The following is a 17,196-nucleotide window of genomic DNA, read 5'->3' as shown; positions in this document are numbered from 1 at the left end:
GTGTTGGTCGGACAGCCAAATTTTAAAAATCAGGTAACATTTTCCCCTTTGCAATTAGTAAGTAATCTATAGAATGAGTATCTTGGCACCATGTGTTTATCCTCTTCCCCAACAACCTTGCAGCAAATGGTTTCAGCATTTATTGATAATTTTGCCTGAATAAATTATTACAAATTTGTGATTTTTCTAATTCTGTTATTATTCGTACATTTATTGGCTGATTTTTTTTATAAAGAACAGTTTCCCTTTTATTTTTATGATGAGGACTTACAGATTTTTATTTATTTCTTATGTTATAGCCAAGATTAGTCATTATTCTCTTTGAAGCTCAGATTATTCCACATTTTAGCTGTTAAAATTCCTTCAAATTGTCTCCTGTGCCCTTTTGTTTTTTAGTATAATATTATTTTTTGAAGTACAATTTGCACATAATAAAATGCACAAATTTTAAGGGTGTAGTTGGATGGGTTTTGACAAATCTGTACACCTATATTCCTGTTTTTGATATGGTCCCATTAATCTTTGAGTGCTTTCTTACTTTCAGCACAAATAGATCAGTGAGGTTCACTATACTTCCTCTGCCTCAGACCTGGTCTCAGTCATTTATTAAAATATTCTGATTCCTTTAATGGGGCATGGCATTTAGAACCAAGTCTGAGTTCAGGGTGTGCTCATTCCTATTCCTTCTAGTTTAATCAATGGGAAGAACTAGAAATATGTATATATTTACATTGATATTTCAAATGTATATTTAACATGCAAATGTTAAATTTAGCATACTTCTTGTTGATTTTGTATTTGTCTCTTCTCTTTTTACTGAGTACTTGGTTCCCACTGTTACTATGTTTACTTGTTTTATCCTAGTCCAGATTATTTTTTATTATTTCTGTATAACTTCTCATTGTCAATTGAGCATCACATGTTGACTTTATAAATCACTCTTTTATTCATTTCTTCTTTGATAAGGTGCCAGCCACATGCTTGTCAAATTAAGGAAAAGATACAGTTTCTACTCTTCTAAATTCAAAGTTGACCTTTTGAAAGAAGTGCAGTGATTTTAATGATCTGTTGCACTACCTTGACATGTTAACCATTTCTTTTCTTTGGCCTTCTGCTCTTAGGGGCTTATTGCATCGAACTAACGTCCCAAAGGACGTTGTTGATTATATCATCTTTGGCACAGTTATACAGGAAGTGAAAACAAGCAATGTGGCCAGAGAGGTGAGTAAAACAAACTTTATATTATTTAAAGAGATTGGTAATAGAATTGATTTGTAGTTCAACTAATAGAATTTGCTCTTTAAAAGTTATTAGAATCCATTAAGTGAAGTTATATCTGACTTACAGTGTGATTTTATAACTTGAATAATGAAGATTATTTAATATTTAAAAGAATTATACCAAAAACCAAATGATGTTCTCTATATTCTACTAGTATATATTTATACTATACAGAAATCAAATCAGTTATTTGAACTGGTTGGGGAAATGCTAATTTGTCTATCTGTTTTATTAGGAAAATAGAGATTATAGCAGAGTGTGGTTGATGTGATTTTTATTTATGTTAGAGCATGGCTTCTAATTAACTTAAAATTTCAACATCTTGCAAAGAGCTTATTTCATAACATGGATTTTGTTGGAGGTAGCCTTGCTTATTCATTTCTTTCCATTAACTAAATGACACGTAGGTCAGGTTTTTTTAACAAGCTGTTTTATAGGAGCTTACTTTTAACCTACTTGGCATAACTCCATATAGTGTTTATTGGGTAACCAAGATAATGACAGACCTTGGAACTTGTGTGACATGTCTAACAGGCATTTCATGGCGAGTAGTACAAACACATCGTCTGGGCTTTGTTTCAATTTGAAAATGGTTATTTGGATAAAGTTGGCTTCCTAGCACATTTTAGTGTGCTAAACGTTTTATTTCTAGTTTGTGCCTGCTCTGTTATTTGTTCAGTACAGTTGTAAGGGCAGTTACTCCACACTGTCAGCCCAGAGAAGGGACAGTGAGCAGGACTGAAGTACTTGTTCTGCCCCACCTTTTTACCTGTCAGTAAATGTTGTAACTGTTGTGGGTCTGGTGTTACTGCAGCCCACAGAAATCACCTGTATGTTGTTAGAGAGCCAGGACAGAAGTAAGAACAGGAAGAGGGGCTTTTTTCCCCTCGTTTGATTTTTATGTTTTCCCTGGGCCTTCACAATTTTTAAAAAGATTTTATTTATTTATTTTTAGGGAGTGGGGAAGGTAGAGAGAAAGAGGGAGATAAACATCGACGTACAAGAGAAATAGCCATCAGTTGCCTCTCACATGCCCACAGCTGGGGACCTGGCCTGCAAGCCAGGCATGTGCCCTGACTGGGAATCAAACTGTGATCTTTTGGCTCACAGGCCTGTGCTCAGTTCACAGCCACACCAGCCATGGTGGGTCTCCACATTTTAAAATGTGTTTAATATGATAATTTTATCAGTCTGTCAAGCTGTTCATAACACAGTTTCAACTTCTATATTCTGAAAAAAAACAAAACAAAGTTACTCCTATAAGAAGACCTAAAAATAAATATCAAAACTGTTTCAATTTTCTGTATATTTTTATTCTATCTAACTCAAAAGCCGTAATGTTTTTCCCTTAATTATTTTTCTGGAAACTTGACACCATATGCAGATCTCAGCTATTGATTGACATGAGCTAGATTCCCTTTCTCTGCCCTATATTGACACCAGCTGCATTGCAGGTAATTACTCCAGGTAATTTTTCCCATGGCTGCAGGGAAAGATTCAGTTGAGGAGATGTGTAACTAAAGGCCAACATGACTTTCAGCTAGAGAATTTGTTGTCTATATTAACAAAACTAATATGAAATTCTAAAAAACTTCTGGTGCCGAGTTCACATGCATCTAACTTTACTGAAACATCTTTCCCCGCTCTCCCACTTAACCAAGAGGCACCATTCCCTTTGCTCCTTAGTGCACTCTCTAGAGCCTAAATTTGCGTCAGAGCAAACTTTAAATAGAAGAAGCATGTGGACAAGGTTCATCAGCAACCACTTCTATTTAAAGCTCCTTCTGTCCTGAGGGTTAGCTGGGGCCAAGGGTGTTGCACAGGCTAGGAAGGACCTCGTGAGCATCGGCTCTTATGACCTGAATGCCCTTTACACTTGCCCCACTGAGGAGCACTCACTGCCCCCTAAATAGTTGCTTTTCTCTTCATTTTGGATTGGTTACATGGAGAGGCTGATGTGCAATTGGTAGGGGTTGGTTTTTAGCAAAATCGATTGGTCACTTAGTATCAGACCTACCTGGAAAGACCAGAATAAGGTCGTATTGCATGTATACTACTGTAACATATCTATATTTCTATAGATTGTGGTAAATAGTGTACAGATAGCATAAATATAAAGGTAAAAATCAGTTAAGTAACAATTGAACCTCTTTAATCTAGACTTGGGAAACATGTTACTAAATTATAGGAGAGCTTGGAGTCTGAGGATAGTTAAATAGTTTCGGAAAAAGGCCACTAAAAATTAATTCCCCTAATGGAAGTCAGAACTTTATAATAAACAGTGATGGTAGTGGTGGGGGTGTAGGGAGTTGAGGGTCTTGTTTCTGCAGTGAAAGTTTAATATTATAAAAATAAATATTGTTGCACGTGTGCATTAATTCTTTACATAAACAATGGAGTCAGGCATTGATTGGTTTATTGGCAGCCTAATATCCCCAACAAATAGTATGATAAAATAGTAGATGTGCTCATTTCATGGTTAACTTTACTGTGCCATCATAATAGAGGCCATCTTTTAAGATTGACGTAAGATTGATATAAGGTCCTTGTTTTTTTCAAGTTCTCAGGGGCCCTCAAATTGTTCTCTTTGGAAGCACCTCTGTGCCATCACCCTGGCCAGTTTTCTCTTTCAATCATTAACTGGTCTAACTTCTACTTGTCAGACGCTCACTTGTGGCTCAGGCACTTTTCCAAAGTTCTTTCATCTGCATATTTGGCAAGTTTTCCTATTTGACATGACATTGGATCTACAGAGTGCCATCTGAGCTTTTAGACAATCAGTGAGAGACTGCCTGACAGAGTAGAGACGAATGTAAAGTGGGAAGGGGCGACGTGAGAGCTCTGTTTATGAGTGCTCAGTTCTTTATAAATTATTTTCATGTTTGATGACTTTTGCTTTTGCTGCTAAGCCTTTGAACTGTGGGAACACAGATCATGAGGACCCCACCCTATGATATATTTTACCATTTTATCAGCTGTTTTTAACAGGTTTACTTTAAGTTTATTTGAACATTTAAATACATTAAAATCAAATTGCGTATTGATATCTTTGAAGCCTCTGAGCAAAGCATTGCTAAGAAATTAGATGAGATGTTGTGGTTTGTATACCATACTAGAATCTTGCTACCAAGAGTTTTGCAGAGTCATTATCAATTAATAGCTAGATGAAAATGTGTGCAACATTTCTGTGATGAGCTTGATTTTATCTGAAATATTACTATGTAGAATATTACACTCAAACCCTTTCCTGATTCACCACACAGAGAAGTAGTGCTCAAAGCATCATTTATACATAACATAATTACTTTACTCACTGTGTCTCCTGAAGGCTGCCCTTGGAGCTGGCTTCTCTGATAAGACTCCTGCTCACACTGTCACCATGGCTTGCATCTCTTCCAATCAAGCCATGACCACAGGTATGTTTTTCTGAAAGCAGAAGATTTTTCTGAAAGCAGAAGGTGATGGTAATTCTCTTGTCTTTGAGTCGATCATTAGAAAAGTACTATTCTTAACAGAAGTAAATGATAAACACAGATCTCTGAATTTGTGTTTTTTAAAAAATAATATTTAAATTTTTGTATTATCAACTGGAGGAATATGTTTCGGGGGGGGCTGCTTCTGAATTTGAGGCATGAATGGTTTATAACTTTCTAAATTTTAAAGCCAAGTGATGCTAATATTAATTCTCTGCCATGGAGATCGTGGCCTTTCCTCCCTCTGCTATCACCATAGTGATAAATCACTGCTTTAGATAGTATAGCTTTCTTCTACTTTCTCTCCACAGCTTGGCATTTTTTACAAATTCTCCTATCAAACTTGAGTAAAATTGTGGGACATATTGTAGCATCAACCCTTATTGTGAAGAGAGAGGAAGTCTGAAGGATTTAATAATCATGTCTTCTCTCAGCAACCTCAAGGCTGGGCTGGGCAGCCTACCCCATGGGGGGCAGGGCATGAAGTCAGAGGCAGTGACTGGGGTGACTGACCCTGCCCATCACATGATCACTCCCAGTTCAAGCAGCAAAATACTTGCCAGTGGCCATAAAGAGGGTGGGGGGCTGCCTTACATCTCAAAAGCCAGAATTTCTTTGTTGTATAGTAGAAATTGAAATTCCCTTTACAGTAAAAATATCTGAAAGCTAAAACTGGGAGGATATAAAATATGCTGAAGGTTCTGGGTTAGAATATGATTTGTTTGTGAGTTGGTCCAGTGGATATTTCCAGATGTTCATGTGGCCTGAATGAAACTTGTTTTTCTCTAGTGCGTTGAATGTATTTTTAGTCATTTAAAACATCATCTTAATCCCTCTGAAAAGGTAAAGATGATATACAGTGCTGATGACTATCATACAACTTTTAAATCAGGAAGCTTAAACTATCAATGGCCTTTTGAGTTCTGCAAAAAAATGTTCATGTACATTGACCTGTGCCCTGCAGGTGTTGGCTTGATCGCTTCGGGCCAATCTGATGTGGTCGTGGCAGGTGGTGTAGAGCTAATGTCTGACATCCCTATTCGTCATTCAAGGAAAATGAGGAAAATGATGCTTGATCTCAATAAAGCCAAGTCTCTGGGTCAGCGACTATCTTTAATCTCTAAATTCAGACTGAATTTCCTAGCACCTGAGGTAAGACTTGTGAACTCTTACATAAAGACTTGTGTTTCCAAAGCAGCCCCCTACAGAGATTTAGAATTAAGTAAGACATCACAGGTTCATTTATGCTCTGATAGTTACAGGGCACAGTTAATTATTTGGTGAAGGTGAAAAAGAAAGGTAATGGTTGGAAAATTTGAGTTTGTAAGCTCTCTTTAGAGCTTCGCTTGTCTTGGTCTTAATTGATAGTAGATTTTAAGTTCCCCAAATAACCCTGGGTATGGTATGACACCTGTTAACAGTGTACCTGATCCCGTATGGCTCCTTTCCCAGCTCCCTGCGGTGGCAGAGTTCTCCACCAATGAGACCATGGGCCACTCTGCAGACCGACTGGCCGCTGCCTTTGCTGTTTCTCGGATGGAACAGGATGAGTATGCACTGCGCTCGCATAGCCTGGCCAAGAAGGCACAAGATGAAGGGCTCCTTTCTGATGTTGTACCCTTCAAAGTACCAGGTAAAACAGTTTGCTCCACTTTGTGAAGGGGACTTCTTCACGATATTGTTAGGGACATCTAATTTGCTCCTAAAACTCAAAAAAACTCCAAATGACTTTTCAGTGAATATATTGGTTCTGTTTCCAAAATACTCAGCCTTTATGCTTAAACATGGACTGGTTTCAATTTACGTTGTAACAATAGGTGAACATTTTATTTATTTTTATCTTATTTTTTACATAAAAGGTTTTTTAAAATTTTTATGAGTTTTTAAAATTACTGTCCTATTATAGTTGTCCCAATTTCCCCCCATTGTTCTCCACTGCCCTGCCCACACCCTATTTATTTATTTTTAGAGAGAAGGAAAGGGAGGGAGAAAAAGAGGGAGAGAAACATCGATAGGTTGCTTTTAGCATGCCCCCAATCAGGGACCTGGCCCACAACCCAGGCATGTGCCCTGACTAGGAATTGAACTGGCAACCTTCGCTTTGTGGGATGATGCCCAATCCACTGAGCCACACTAATCAGGGCACAAAAGGTAAATATTTTAAAGAGAGAAGGTTTTTATTTTATTTTTAAAATATTTTATTTATTTATTTTTAGAGAAAGGGGAAAGGAAGGAGAGAGAGAGGGAGAGAAACATCGATCTGTTGCCTTTCGCACACCCCCAACCAGGGACCCAGCCTGCAGCCCAGGCATGTGCGCTGACCTGTGTCGATCCCACAACCTCTTGGTCTGCAGGCTGGCACTCAGTTCACTGAACCACACCAGCTAGGGCAAGAGAGAAGTTTTTATATGAGTCTCCTTTTATATCTTCATCATATATTTTAGTTCTTATATACATGCCTATGTTTTAAAAATATTTTATTTATTTATTTTTAGAGGGGACGGGAGGGAGAAAGAGAGGGAGAGAAACATTGATGTGCGAGAGATATATCGATTGGTTGCCTCTCACACACCCGCAACTGGGTACCTGGCCTGCAACTCAGGCATGTGCCCTGATTGGGAATCGAACTGGCGACCTTTTGGTTGTTAGACTGCCACTCAATTCACTGAGCTACAGCAGCCGGGGCCATGCCTGTTTTTTTAAATATTCAGTTATGATTTTATGCAACAGCCAAATGGGAATGATTATCTTAAGAAAATAGGGCGTCTCTTTTTTGTTAGATTATTTAGATTTTTTCCGAATGTCTTAAGGGTTTAGTTTAAAATTTGATATCTTGATAACTATAAAAGACTTTCTTTTTAGCGAATAGGTATGGTTTACATTTCATTTGTTGTTGTCATTTTTGAAGCATATTTCTCTAGGAAAGGTATACAGTGCTTATAGTTCCTTAGTTAAAAAGTTTATATTTTTATAGGAAAAGACACAGTTACCAAAGATAATGGCATCCGTCCTTCCTCCCTGGAGCAGATGGGCAAACTAAAACCTGCATTCATCAAGCCCTATGGCACAGTGACAGCAGCCAATTCTTCTTTCCTGGTAACTTTGTGTGGTATATGTGTTTACTAGTGACTTTTATATTTGTGTACTCTCAATAGAGAAACCTAAAGTAAGCCTGTCTGTTTTTGTTAAGAATAGAGGCTTAAAAATATATTCATTATAAAGATAATGTTAAAATGGAATCAGAGTTTTTGAGGCCTTAGAGTCATCTGATCCAGCCACCATTTTGATACAAAAGACTATGTCTTCAAACACTGAACCAATCAAAAACTTCTGAGTGTCTGTGCTAGGCACTGGAGGAGAAAAGAACAGGTGATGCTAATAGAGTGGGAAAGCACTGTGGTGGCTGTGAGCCTACGCTGTTAGAGAAGATACGTATTTGGGGGAGTCAGAGAGGCTTTTCAGAGGAGGTTAACACTTGAGAAGCAGGTCTTGAGGGTAGAGTACAAGCCATTTTAAGAAATGTATAAAAGGCATTTTAGGCAAAAGGAATAGCAAATGCAAAATCAAGATGTGAGAGCAAAGGCGTTTTTGGAACAGAGGATATGAATTTGGGGAGTCTTTTAAGACATGGAAAGTAAGTGGAAAGAATGACAAGATAACTCTTATAGCTCTGATTGTTAGAAAATGATGCTTTCTCCTATCACCTTGGGTGTACTCTGAATATAGTCCACCTGGTCAATATTTCTTTTACAATATAACTCCCCTACCTGGATATAACATCCAGAAACATAGGCAAATGTTTGACATGTTTGGCCTGGGTAAGGGGCTGTTTAATGCCTGCTCTTGGTCTAGGGAAGGGGTACCTGGGGTAGTTCCAACAGGATGGTGCACTACCCGTTAAGCCTGAGTGGCGAAGGACTAGTTAGATGATTATTTCCAAAACCAGACTGGACGACAGGGTCATATGTTATGGGCTATGCTCTTGCAAATCTGAATCCCCTTGATTACTTCTGGAGTATGAAGATTTATTTATTGAAAACCAGAAACACAAATCATTAGGCAATACATCATAGATGCATGGGCTTTAGAGATGTGTGCTGCATCATATTCATTGCAAGTTTGCACAGTGGTGCATTAAACATATTATTAATGTAATATCCATAAAACATACATTATGTACGGTAAGCTACGTTTCCAGAGTCTATGGCCACCCTATTGGTGGTGCCTACGTAGTCTATTCAGGGTTACTGAGTTATAAAAATATGGTAGAATGTGGTAGGAATTGTTTTTATTTTACAAACTCCATAGAGTAGTTTCTTTTTCTCTGCAATTTTGGATTTTTATTTATTTATTTATTTATTTATTTATTTATTTATTTATTTATTTTGGCTCTTTTGATGTCATGGTAATGGGCTTTATTTCAGTGGTACCTCTTTGTATCCCAGCTTCTCAATTATCAATTAGGAAAAAGCATATGGGGTGTGTTCAAAGAGGGAAGACCATGGTTCAAATGTTCTCAGCTGCCTCCCTGATTCTCTTCTCTCACTAGTTTGATGGTTTTGGAGACTATTAGTAGGAGAATATCACCTAGAAGCCAAAAGCAGGAAGTCGCTAAAAAAATAAATAAGTAACTCAGAGATTATTTGAATGCATAAAATTACTCATATTCTGTGCCAAAAGCAAACAAGTTTTGCTTTAAGTTTATTATAAATACATGTTTCTAAATATATATATTTATACCTATTCTCTTTGTCCAGTGTGGTAATTGTGATACTTTTTGAACATCTTCCAAAAAATGGTCAAACACTCTGTAGTGTGGATGTTTGAATTGTGACTTAGTGATGGATAAAATGAAAAGGTTTTGTTATATAGAATCACCATAAGTTGTTGGTAGGTTTAGCAACAGAACATAGAAGATGACTATAGAAAGGCCTCCAGAAAGGCTGAAGAATTTAACATCATTGTTCTGATTAACATTTTAGACCGATGGTGCATCTGCAATGCTGATTATGTCAGAGGAAAAAGCTCTGGCCATGGGTTATAAGCCAAAGGCATATTTGAGGTAAAGTAAATGTTTAAATAAATAGCCTCTGGTTTCTTTATTTTATTACGGGAGCTAACCTTTCCATTTGTTACCTAGGGATTTTGTGTACGTGTCTCAAGATCCAAAAGATCAACTTTTACTCGGGTAGGTGACAGTGTATATATCCTTGGACTATAATCAGACGTATTTACCACACAGATTTTAAAGTATGTTAAGCCGTGAGTTCATAATTGTTTGGTGTCTTGGTATGTTTTTACAAAAACAATAATAATCCTCTATGTTGGTATATCATTTTATTTTATTTTTCTTTAAAGATTTATTTTTATTGATTATGCTGTTATAGTTGTCCCAATTTTTTTTCCCTTTGATCCCCTCCGCCTGCTACTCCCTTTCCCTCCAGCAACCCCATCCCCTCTTAGTTCATGTCCATGGGTCATGCATATAAGTTCTTTGGCTTCACCCTTTCCTGTACTGTTCTTAACTCCCCACTGTCTATTTTGTTCCTACCAATTATGCTTCTTAGTCCCTGCACCATTTCTCCATTTCTCCCTCTTCCCCCTCCCAGCTGATAACCCTCCAAATGATCCCCGTACCTATGATTCTCTTCCTATTCTGGTTGTTTGCTTAGTTTGTTTTTGTTTTTATTTTTTTAGGTTCTGTTGTTGATAGTTGTGAGTTTGTTGTCATTTTAATGTTCATAGTTTTGATCCTCTTTTTCTTAAATAGTCCCTTTAATATTTCATATAAAGGCTTGTTGCTGATGAGCTCCTTTAGCTTTCCCTTGTCTGGGAAGCACTTGATCCGCCCTTCAATTCTAAATGATAGCTTTGCTGGATAGAGTAATCTTGGTTGTAGGTCCTTACTTTTCATCACTTTGAACACATCTTTCCAGTCCCTTCTTGCCTGTAAAGTTTCTTTTGAGAAATCAGCTGCTAGTCTTATAGGAATCCCTTTGTAGGCCACTCTCTGCTTTTCTCTTGCTGCTTTTAAGATTCTGTCTTTATCTTGAACCTTTGGTGTTTTAATTAGGATGTGGTCCTCTTTGGGTCTAGCTTGTTTGGGACCCTCTGCGCTTCCTGGATTTGTATGTCTGTTTCCTTCACCAAATTGGGGAAGTTTTCCTTCATTGTTTTTTCACACAAATTTTCAATTTCTTGCTCTTCCTCTTCTTCTGGCACCACTGTGATTTGGATGTTGGCACATTAAAGTTGTCCCAGAGGTTCCTAAGCCTTTTTGTTTTTTTCAGTTCTTATTTCTTCATTCTGTACTGGTTGACTGTTTATTTCTTTCTTATGTTCCAAATCATTGATTTGAGCCCCGGTTTCCTTCCCTTCATCATGGTTTTGTGTGGATTTTTCTTTGTCTCACTTAGCTTAACCTTCACTTCTTCCCTTCTGTATTTGCTGTACTTAAGCATATCTGTCAAGCCTATGAGCATTTTTATCACCAGTGTTTTGAACTCTGCGTCTGTTAGGTTGGCTATCTCCTCATCACTTAATTCTCCCACTGGAACCTTGATCCATTCCCCGTTTTGAGCCATAGTTCTCTGTCTCCTCATTCTGACAGGCTCCTGTGTTTGTTTGCCTCTGTGTCCCAGGTAGAGCTGTTATGTTGTAAGGGGTGGAGCCTTAGGGATTCGTCAGTACAGGGCAACCATTTCACCACCTTGTGGCACTGTATGTGGGGGAGGGGACTGAGAGGGAACAATGCTGCTTGCTCAGCACTCGCCCCTTTTCCAGGCACTTCTCTCACTTTCCATATGGGTCTAGAGCCTCTCTAGCTGTTGCCCTGGTTGTGGTTCCCAGAGTGGGTGGGTTTGCAGACGTTCTAGGACCATGGGAGCCTCTAAACAAACGGACTCTGCTGAGAGACTGGCAGTTTCTTTCTCCACCCCAACCTTCATTGGTTTTCACAGTCAGAAGCAATGAGGCTTTATTTCCCTTGGTGCTGGAACTGTGAGCTGTGTGGTCTGTTCTGGTGCTGGGAGCGCTCCCCAGGTGTCCCTCCCTACTTTTTTTAATGTGTGACAGCACTTTCCACCAGCCTTGCTGGCCACAGCCACTGTGACTGCCGCCAGCGCCACACCGTGTCCTTTCCGCCCTGGCTCCACCCCTTCTACCTGTCTGGATGAGTATTTCTTCTTTATATCTTTGTTGGACTTCCATGCAGCTCAACTTCTGGAACTTCTGGTTGTCTCCAGTTTTGAGCCAGTTGTATTCCTTCTTAGTTGTGGAGGGAGACACAGAGCATCTGTCTAGGCCTCCATCATGGCTGGAAGTCAGCTCATTTTATACCTCTCCTTACCAAGATGCCAAGAAGCAATGTTGGTATATCATTTTATAGTTTTTGATTCTTTTCACTTGTTCCTATAATTTCTACTTATAGTTATATAGATAACTTTGTATTTTTTTTTAACATATATAAGTAGTTTTTCATGTTGCTACATACTCTGCTACACGATCTTCAGAAGAGCCTTTTATAAAAGCTGCCTCATTCTAGACCACCTTTCCTCCCTCACAAAGTGCTACCCTGACTGGCCTCCACTGTGTCCTTCAAACTAACCATGCCCTTTCCTGTGCTTTGCTCTTTGAACTCTGTTCTTCTAGCTCTTCACATTATTCGTCTTTCTCTTTCATTGTTTATTATCTGTTTCCCTGACTCTAGAATACAAACTTCATAAGAGCAGAGGCCATGTCTGTTCAGTTCACTGTTGTATCCCCATTGCTTAATATTTGTACAGTAGAGTCCGTGAATGAGTGGAGGACATTCTAATACCTATGTAAAACTCAGTTTGGGGAATATGAAGGAGCTCTTAAGTTAAAAGTTAAAGTAATAACTTACTACTTATTTTTTCTTTTCAGACCAACATATGCTACTCCAAAAGTTCTAGAAAAAGCAGGATTAACAATGAATGATATCGATGCTTTTGAATTTCATGAAGCTTTCTCAGTAAGTCATTTTAAAGAACTGTAATAATAAAAAATGTAGTCAGTGTTTGTGGGAGAGAGCAAGGTGTGGTTTATAATATGAATAAAATGGAAGTGGAGCTTTATAGGTGAAGTACTGACACTGCTGGCAGGGTTGAAAGGGAGGGAGTCCAGGGCCACGTGTATAGTGTTAAAAAACATACTTTTTGAGGCAATTTCTTAAAGGCCCTTCAAAAGAGCTGAATTGTTTCTTTAGAAAATTCTCAGTGAAAACTGATTTTAAAATTTGCTCAGCTTTAAAGTTAGATAACTCATGTGTAAAAGAAAACCTTGAGAGACATTTATAACAAGGTCCTTATTGAATTATTTTTCTTTCCAGGGACAGATTTTGGCTAATTTTAAAGCCATGGATTCTGAATGGTTTGCACAAAACTACATGGGTAGAAAAACCAAGGTAAGTTTCTGATTAAAAATATGCTTGACCTTCCAAAGCACTTTAATATTTGGAGCTTAGTTACCTGCCAGTAAAAATATAAAGCAGAAAGCTCCTTCTATGAAGAATTTTGTGTTTCATTAAATATGTTTCTTAGTTGCAAAATATTCCTGAAAATTGTTTAGGAAATAATAAAAACAAAGTTTTAGGTTGTTTTTTGTTCTTCTCATTCAGATATTAGATGAAAAATACATAAATAAATTTGGGAGCACTGAGATGAAATCTATGAGGACATTTCATTAAAAAAAGGAAGGAAGGGAGGGAGGGAGGGAGGAAGGAAGGAAAGAAGAAGAAAGAAAAATAAATGGACCCTTGGCTTTCAGAATTGACCTAGAATTTTTCTTTTGCAGTGAAGTAATTTGTGATGTATCTTGTTATTTCTCTCTAGTTCTGTTACTTCTTATTACTAAGGGCCTGGTCTGATTCTTATCTTTAGTAAACTCACCTTTATATTTGTGTCTATTTTTATGTGATCCAGGTTGGATCCCCTCCGTTGGAGAAGTTTAACAAGTGGGGTGGGTCGCTGTCCCTGGGACACCCATTTGGAGCCACTGGCTGCCGGCTGGTCATGGCAGCTGCCAACAGACTGCGGAAGGAAGGAGGCCAGTTTGGCTTAGTGGCTGCATGTGCAGCTGGAGGGCAGGTATGTCACAGCTGCTTAATGGGAGCTTCTGGAAAGTCATTTCCTTGGGGGAAAGAACAAGCTCATCCAAGAATGTTTGATTTGGCTTGTTTTGAAGCATTTTTAGAGCAATATTTCTGATGACATGCAACCAGAAAAAAAAACAACCTATTTTGTGGAGAGTGGGGGGGTTACGACTTTAATTCTGATAGTACTTTGGAAAGAAGATGGTATTTAAATGCAAGCACTTTTTTTCCTAAAATAATGTTACATTTTTGTTTATGAAAGTAATATGTGCTGTTTATGGTAATTATGGAAAATATAAAAAGTATATAGAAAAATTAGATCACCTATAATTTCCTCAGCAGACAGTTATTATTCATACTTTGACATATTTTCCTCTTTAATAATAAATTTTTTTCATTTATCTAATCTCTTACCTATATGAAACTTATCTATAAAACCTCTCCAAGAGGTAAGCTATCTTTCTTGAGAACTGAACAATACCTTAATTGGAGAATTAATTTACCTCTGGATAACTTATTGCTATATGGGAGAAATTACATTATTCTACAGTATTTTTTTCTACCTGCTTTACTTGTGGTACAGATGCAACTTCCTACCTGCTATAGCATTTCACTTCACACTGGGAATAAAATCCAAAAGGAAGGCTGGCTGTAATTTTTTTTTTAAAGATTTTATTTATTTTATTTTTAGAGAGTGGGGAAGGGAGAGACAAAGAGAGGGAGAGAAAGATAAATGTGTGGTTGCCTCTCATGCGCACCCAACTGGGGACCTGGCCTGCAACCCAGGCATGGGCCCTGACTAGGAATCGAACCTGCAACCGTTTGGTTCACAGGCTGGTGCTCAATCCACTGAGCCACACCAGCCAGGGCTTTTTTTTTAAACCCTGATGGAAACAGATTTTATTTTCCTTCAGATTATAGAAACTTCTTACTGCTGATCAAGATAAATAAATAAGATATGTACAAGTATAAACATTTTACATTTACAAGCCTTTATGGCTTTTCCTGAGAGACTTTGAAGAAACAAGGGGTAAATTTTTATAGGTTGGAACATTTTAGGCTTCATGATCAAAAGCATTTTTTCATCAGTGTAGGTTCTTTACAGAAAGCCGCAGTCAGTCAGTACCGGAGCCTGCCCTCCTACCTTTCTCTGCCAGCCTTAACTGAAGGAGAAAGCATGAGCACAGCACTGTGTGGTCCAGAGTTCGAACGGGTTAATGTCCTTTGGCTTTCGGTACTTGTTCCCTAATTTTTTATCTCACACATAGAGAATAAATAACACAATACTCGATGCTTTTGTGGATGAACAAAGAATAATACCTACTACCTTCTAGAAGCTCATAGTATAGTGAAGAGAAAGATGATGCATCTGAGAAACTAGACTAAATTTGGCTTTGTTTCATCAAGAGCCAATGAGTGATACAAGCATGATTATAGAGGAGGAGGAGGAATTCATCATTTGAATCTAGATCAGGGTTTCTCAACTTCGGCAGTATTAACATTTTGGGCCAGGTAATACTTTGTTGTGGAGGGTTATGCCATGTGTTGTGGGATGTTTAGCATGGTCTCCACCCTCTAAATACCATTAGCAATACCCCCCTTCTGATATACGCATAGTTAGGACAACCAAAAGTATCTCCAGACATTGCTAAATGTCCTCTGGGGAGGGCAAGGAGCAAAATCACCTCTAGTTGGGAACCACTGATCTAGGGCAATCTGAAAGATTTGGGACATGAAACCAATCCATTTTAAATAAAGCTGGAGAAGAAAATTTCTGCCTTATCATGGCCCTTCTAGAGTAACCCCAAGTCAGTCAAACCTTTCCACCCCTGTTCTTTTTTGTTTGTTTGTCCCTGTATCAAGGTATTTAGCATTTTGTTTTGAACTATAATGTATACTAAATTGAGGACAGACACCATGTAGCAAAGCTTTGTACCCACACAGTGTTCAGCTTGGTGCCTTATAAATAATAGTTTCTTAATTAATATTTATGGGTATTGGATTGAACCAAGTAGCTAGGCATTAGTTAGGCTATTAATTGTTTTGATCGCAGTCCAAAAGATAGAATGACTGTAATATCAGATAGGATTTAGATTCTTGAAATTACAAATTTCTATGCTTGGTTTCAGCTAGGGAGGTTACTAGTACACAGCACTGTGCTCAGTGCTGGAGTAGGGATTTTTCCATCTTCTTGCCTTTGTGGGCCCTTGGATCTTTTTCATCTGAGTAGAATAGTGAAGAAGAGTCTTTTGAAATCATCTAGACCTGGTTTCAAATCCTGGCCCTGTTATTTAATAGCATTGTGGAATTGGATGAGTAACTTAACCTTTCAAAGCCTCAGTTTTCTAATCTAGAAATTTACTGTTGGCATTCATTGTATTATGTTTATTTTTATACAGCTGAAAAAGACCCTGTGGCTTCTCAGTTAAATAGCAACTACTTAATGGAGCATCTACTAGGAATCAGACTACTAGACAGACTCTGATGTGTATATGTATGCATGTATATACGTGTGTAAAGAATGTGTGTGTGTATTATATGGTACCTAATTTAGTGCTCACAAAAACACTATGAAGTGGGTACCATGAGCACCATTTTGTAGATGAACTTGAGGTTGAGAATGGTTTTCCCAAGATCACACAGCATTTGAATGGCAGAGCCAACATCAAATTCCAAAGCCTGTGCTATTCCTGTTGTTCTCTGATGCGTCTCTCCTGGCTGGATTCATTGTTCATTGCTCTAACTGAACTTATTTTCCCTTCGCAGGGCCATGCAATGATAGTGGAAGCTTATCCAAAATAGAGCAAGAAGCGGTGGCCTGGAGTTCCTGTGCAACACTCACACTAGGCAATGCCATTTCAATGCATTACTCAATGACATCTATAGTTCCTAGCTCCTCATAGGAAAACAAAATCTGTGGCCTTCTGTTAAATACTTTACAATTAAGCCTTGCCAGTGTTCTGAGCTTTCCAGTAATCATGGCTTACTCTTACTGCTCCTTCAGGGATTTCTTAGTCACCAGAATCTCACACGTGGTACATTTAAACATTTGTGTTTTGTTCTGTATTTTTATTAAAGACTAAAGAAGGGGTTGCAATTTGGAAAAGAAGTTAGCTGAAATTTGGAATTATCTATGTAACGTTTGCAAATTATACTCATTCGTATTTGTGACCTAAAGCAAAGTATTTTCTATAAAATACAAACCAATGTGCCTACATTAACTTAATTGTGGAAAGGTAATTAAGAATATAAACATCCCTGAAAACTTACAGTAAACGTTTAAATATATAAGTACTATGTTGTTTAACCTTAATAAAATGGAGAAGTATT

General features: G+C 37.9%; 1 protein-coding gene across 3 annotated transcripts in view; it reads left to right on the top strand.

Annotated features, from left to right (window-relative positions):
* Positions 1 to 17,196, top strand: part of HADHB (hydroxyacyl-CoA dehydrogenase trifunctional multienzyme complex subunit beta) — a 32,730-nt gene extending 15,534 nt beyond the window's left edge. For 2 of the 3 annotated variants that reach the window (XM_090281071.1, XM_090281072.1), the window contains exons 6-16: positions 1,122 to 1,221; positions 4,610 to 4,697; positions 5,719 to 5,906; positions 6,207 to 6,387; positions 7,714 to 7,850; positions 9,737 to 9,816; positions 9,895 to 9,942; positions 12,660 to 12,747; positions 13,105 to 13,179; positions 13,697 to 13,861; positions 16,633 to 17,196. In XM_090281071.1, coding sequence (XP_090137197.1) covers positions 1,122 to 1,221; positions 4,610 to 4,697; positions 5,719 to 5,906; positions 6,207 to 6,387; positions 7,714 to 7,850; positions 9,737 to 9,816; positions 9,895 to 9,942; positions 12,660 to 12,747; positions 13,105 to 13,179; positions 13,697 to 13,861; positions 16,633 to 16,668 — 1,186 coding nt within the window. In that variant the 3' untranslated portion in view covers positions 16,669 to 17,196. The remainder of the gene's footprint in view (positions 1 to 1,121; positions 1,222 to 4,609; positions 4,698 to 5,718; positions 5,907 to 6,206; positions 6,388 to 7,713; positions 7,851 to 9,736; positions 9,817 to 9,894; positions 9,943 to 12,659; positions 12,748 to 13,104; positions 13,180 to 13,696; positions 13,862 to 16,632) is intronic. The other variant, XM_090281070.1, reaches the window with a different exon arrangement.

Source organism: Furipterus horrens, unplaced genomic scaffold (genome assembly GCF_987537825.1).
Source record: "Furipterus horrens unplaced genomic scaffold, mFurHor1.1.pri manual_scaffold_6, whole genome shotgun sequence".
In the NCBI taxonomy this organism is placed as follows: domain Eukaryota; kingdom Metazoa; phylum Chordata; class Mammalia; order Chiroptera; family Furipteridae; genus Furipterus; species Furipterus horrens.
Note: the sequence above shows the minus strand (reverse complement) of the source record. Positions and strands in the feature narration are given on the sequence as shown.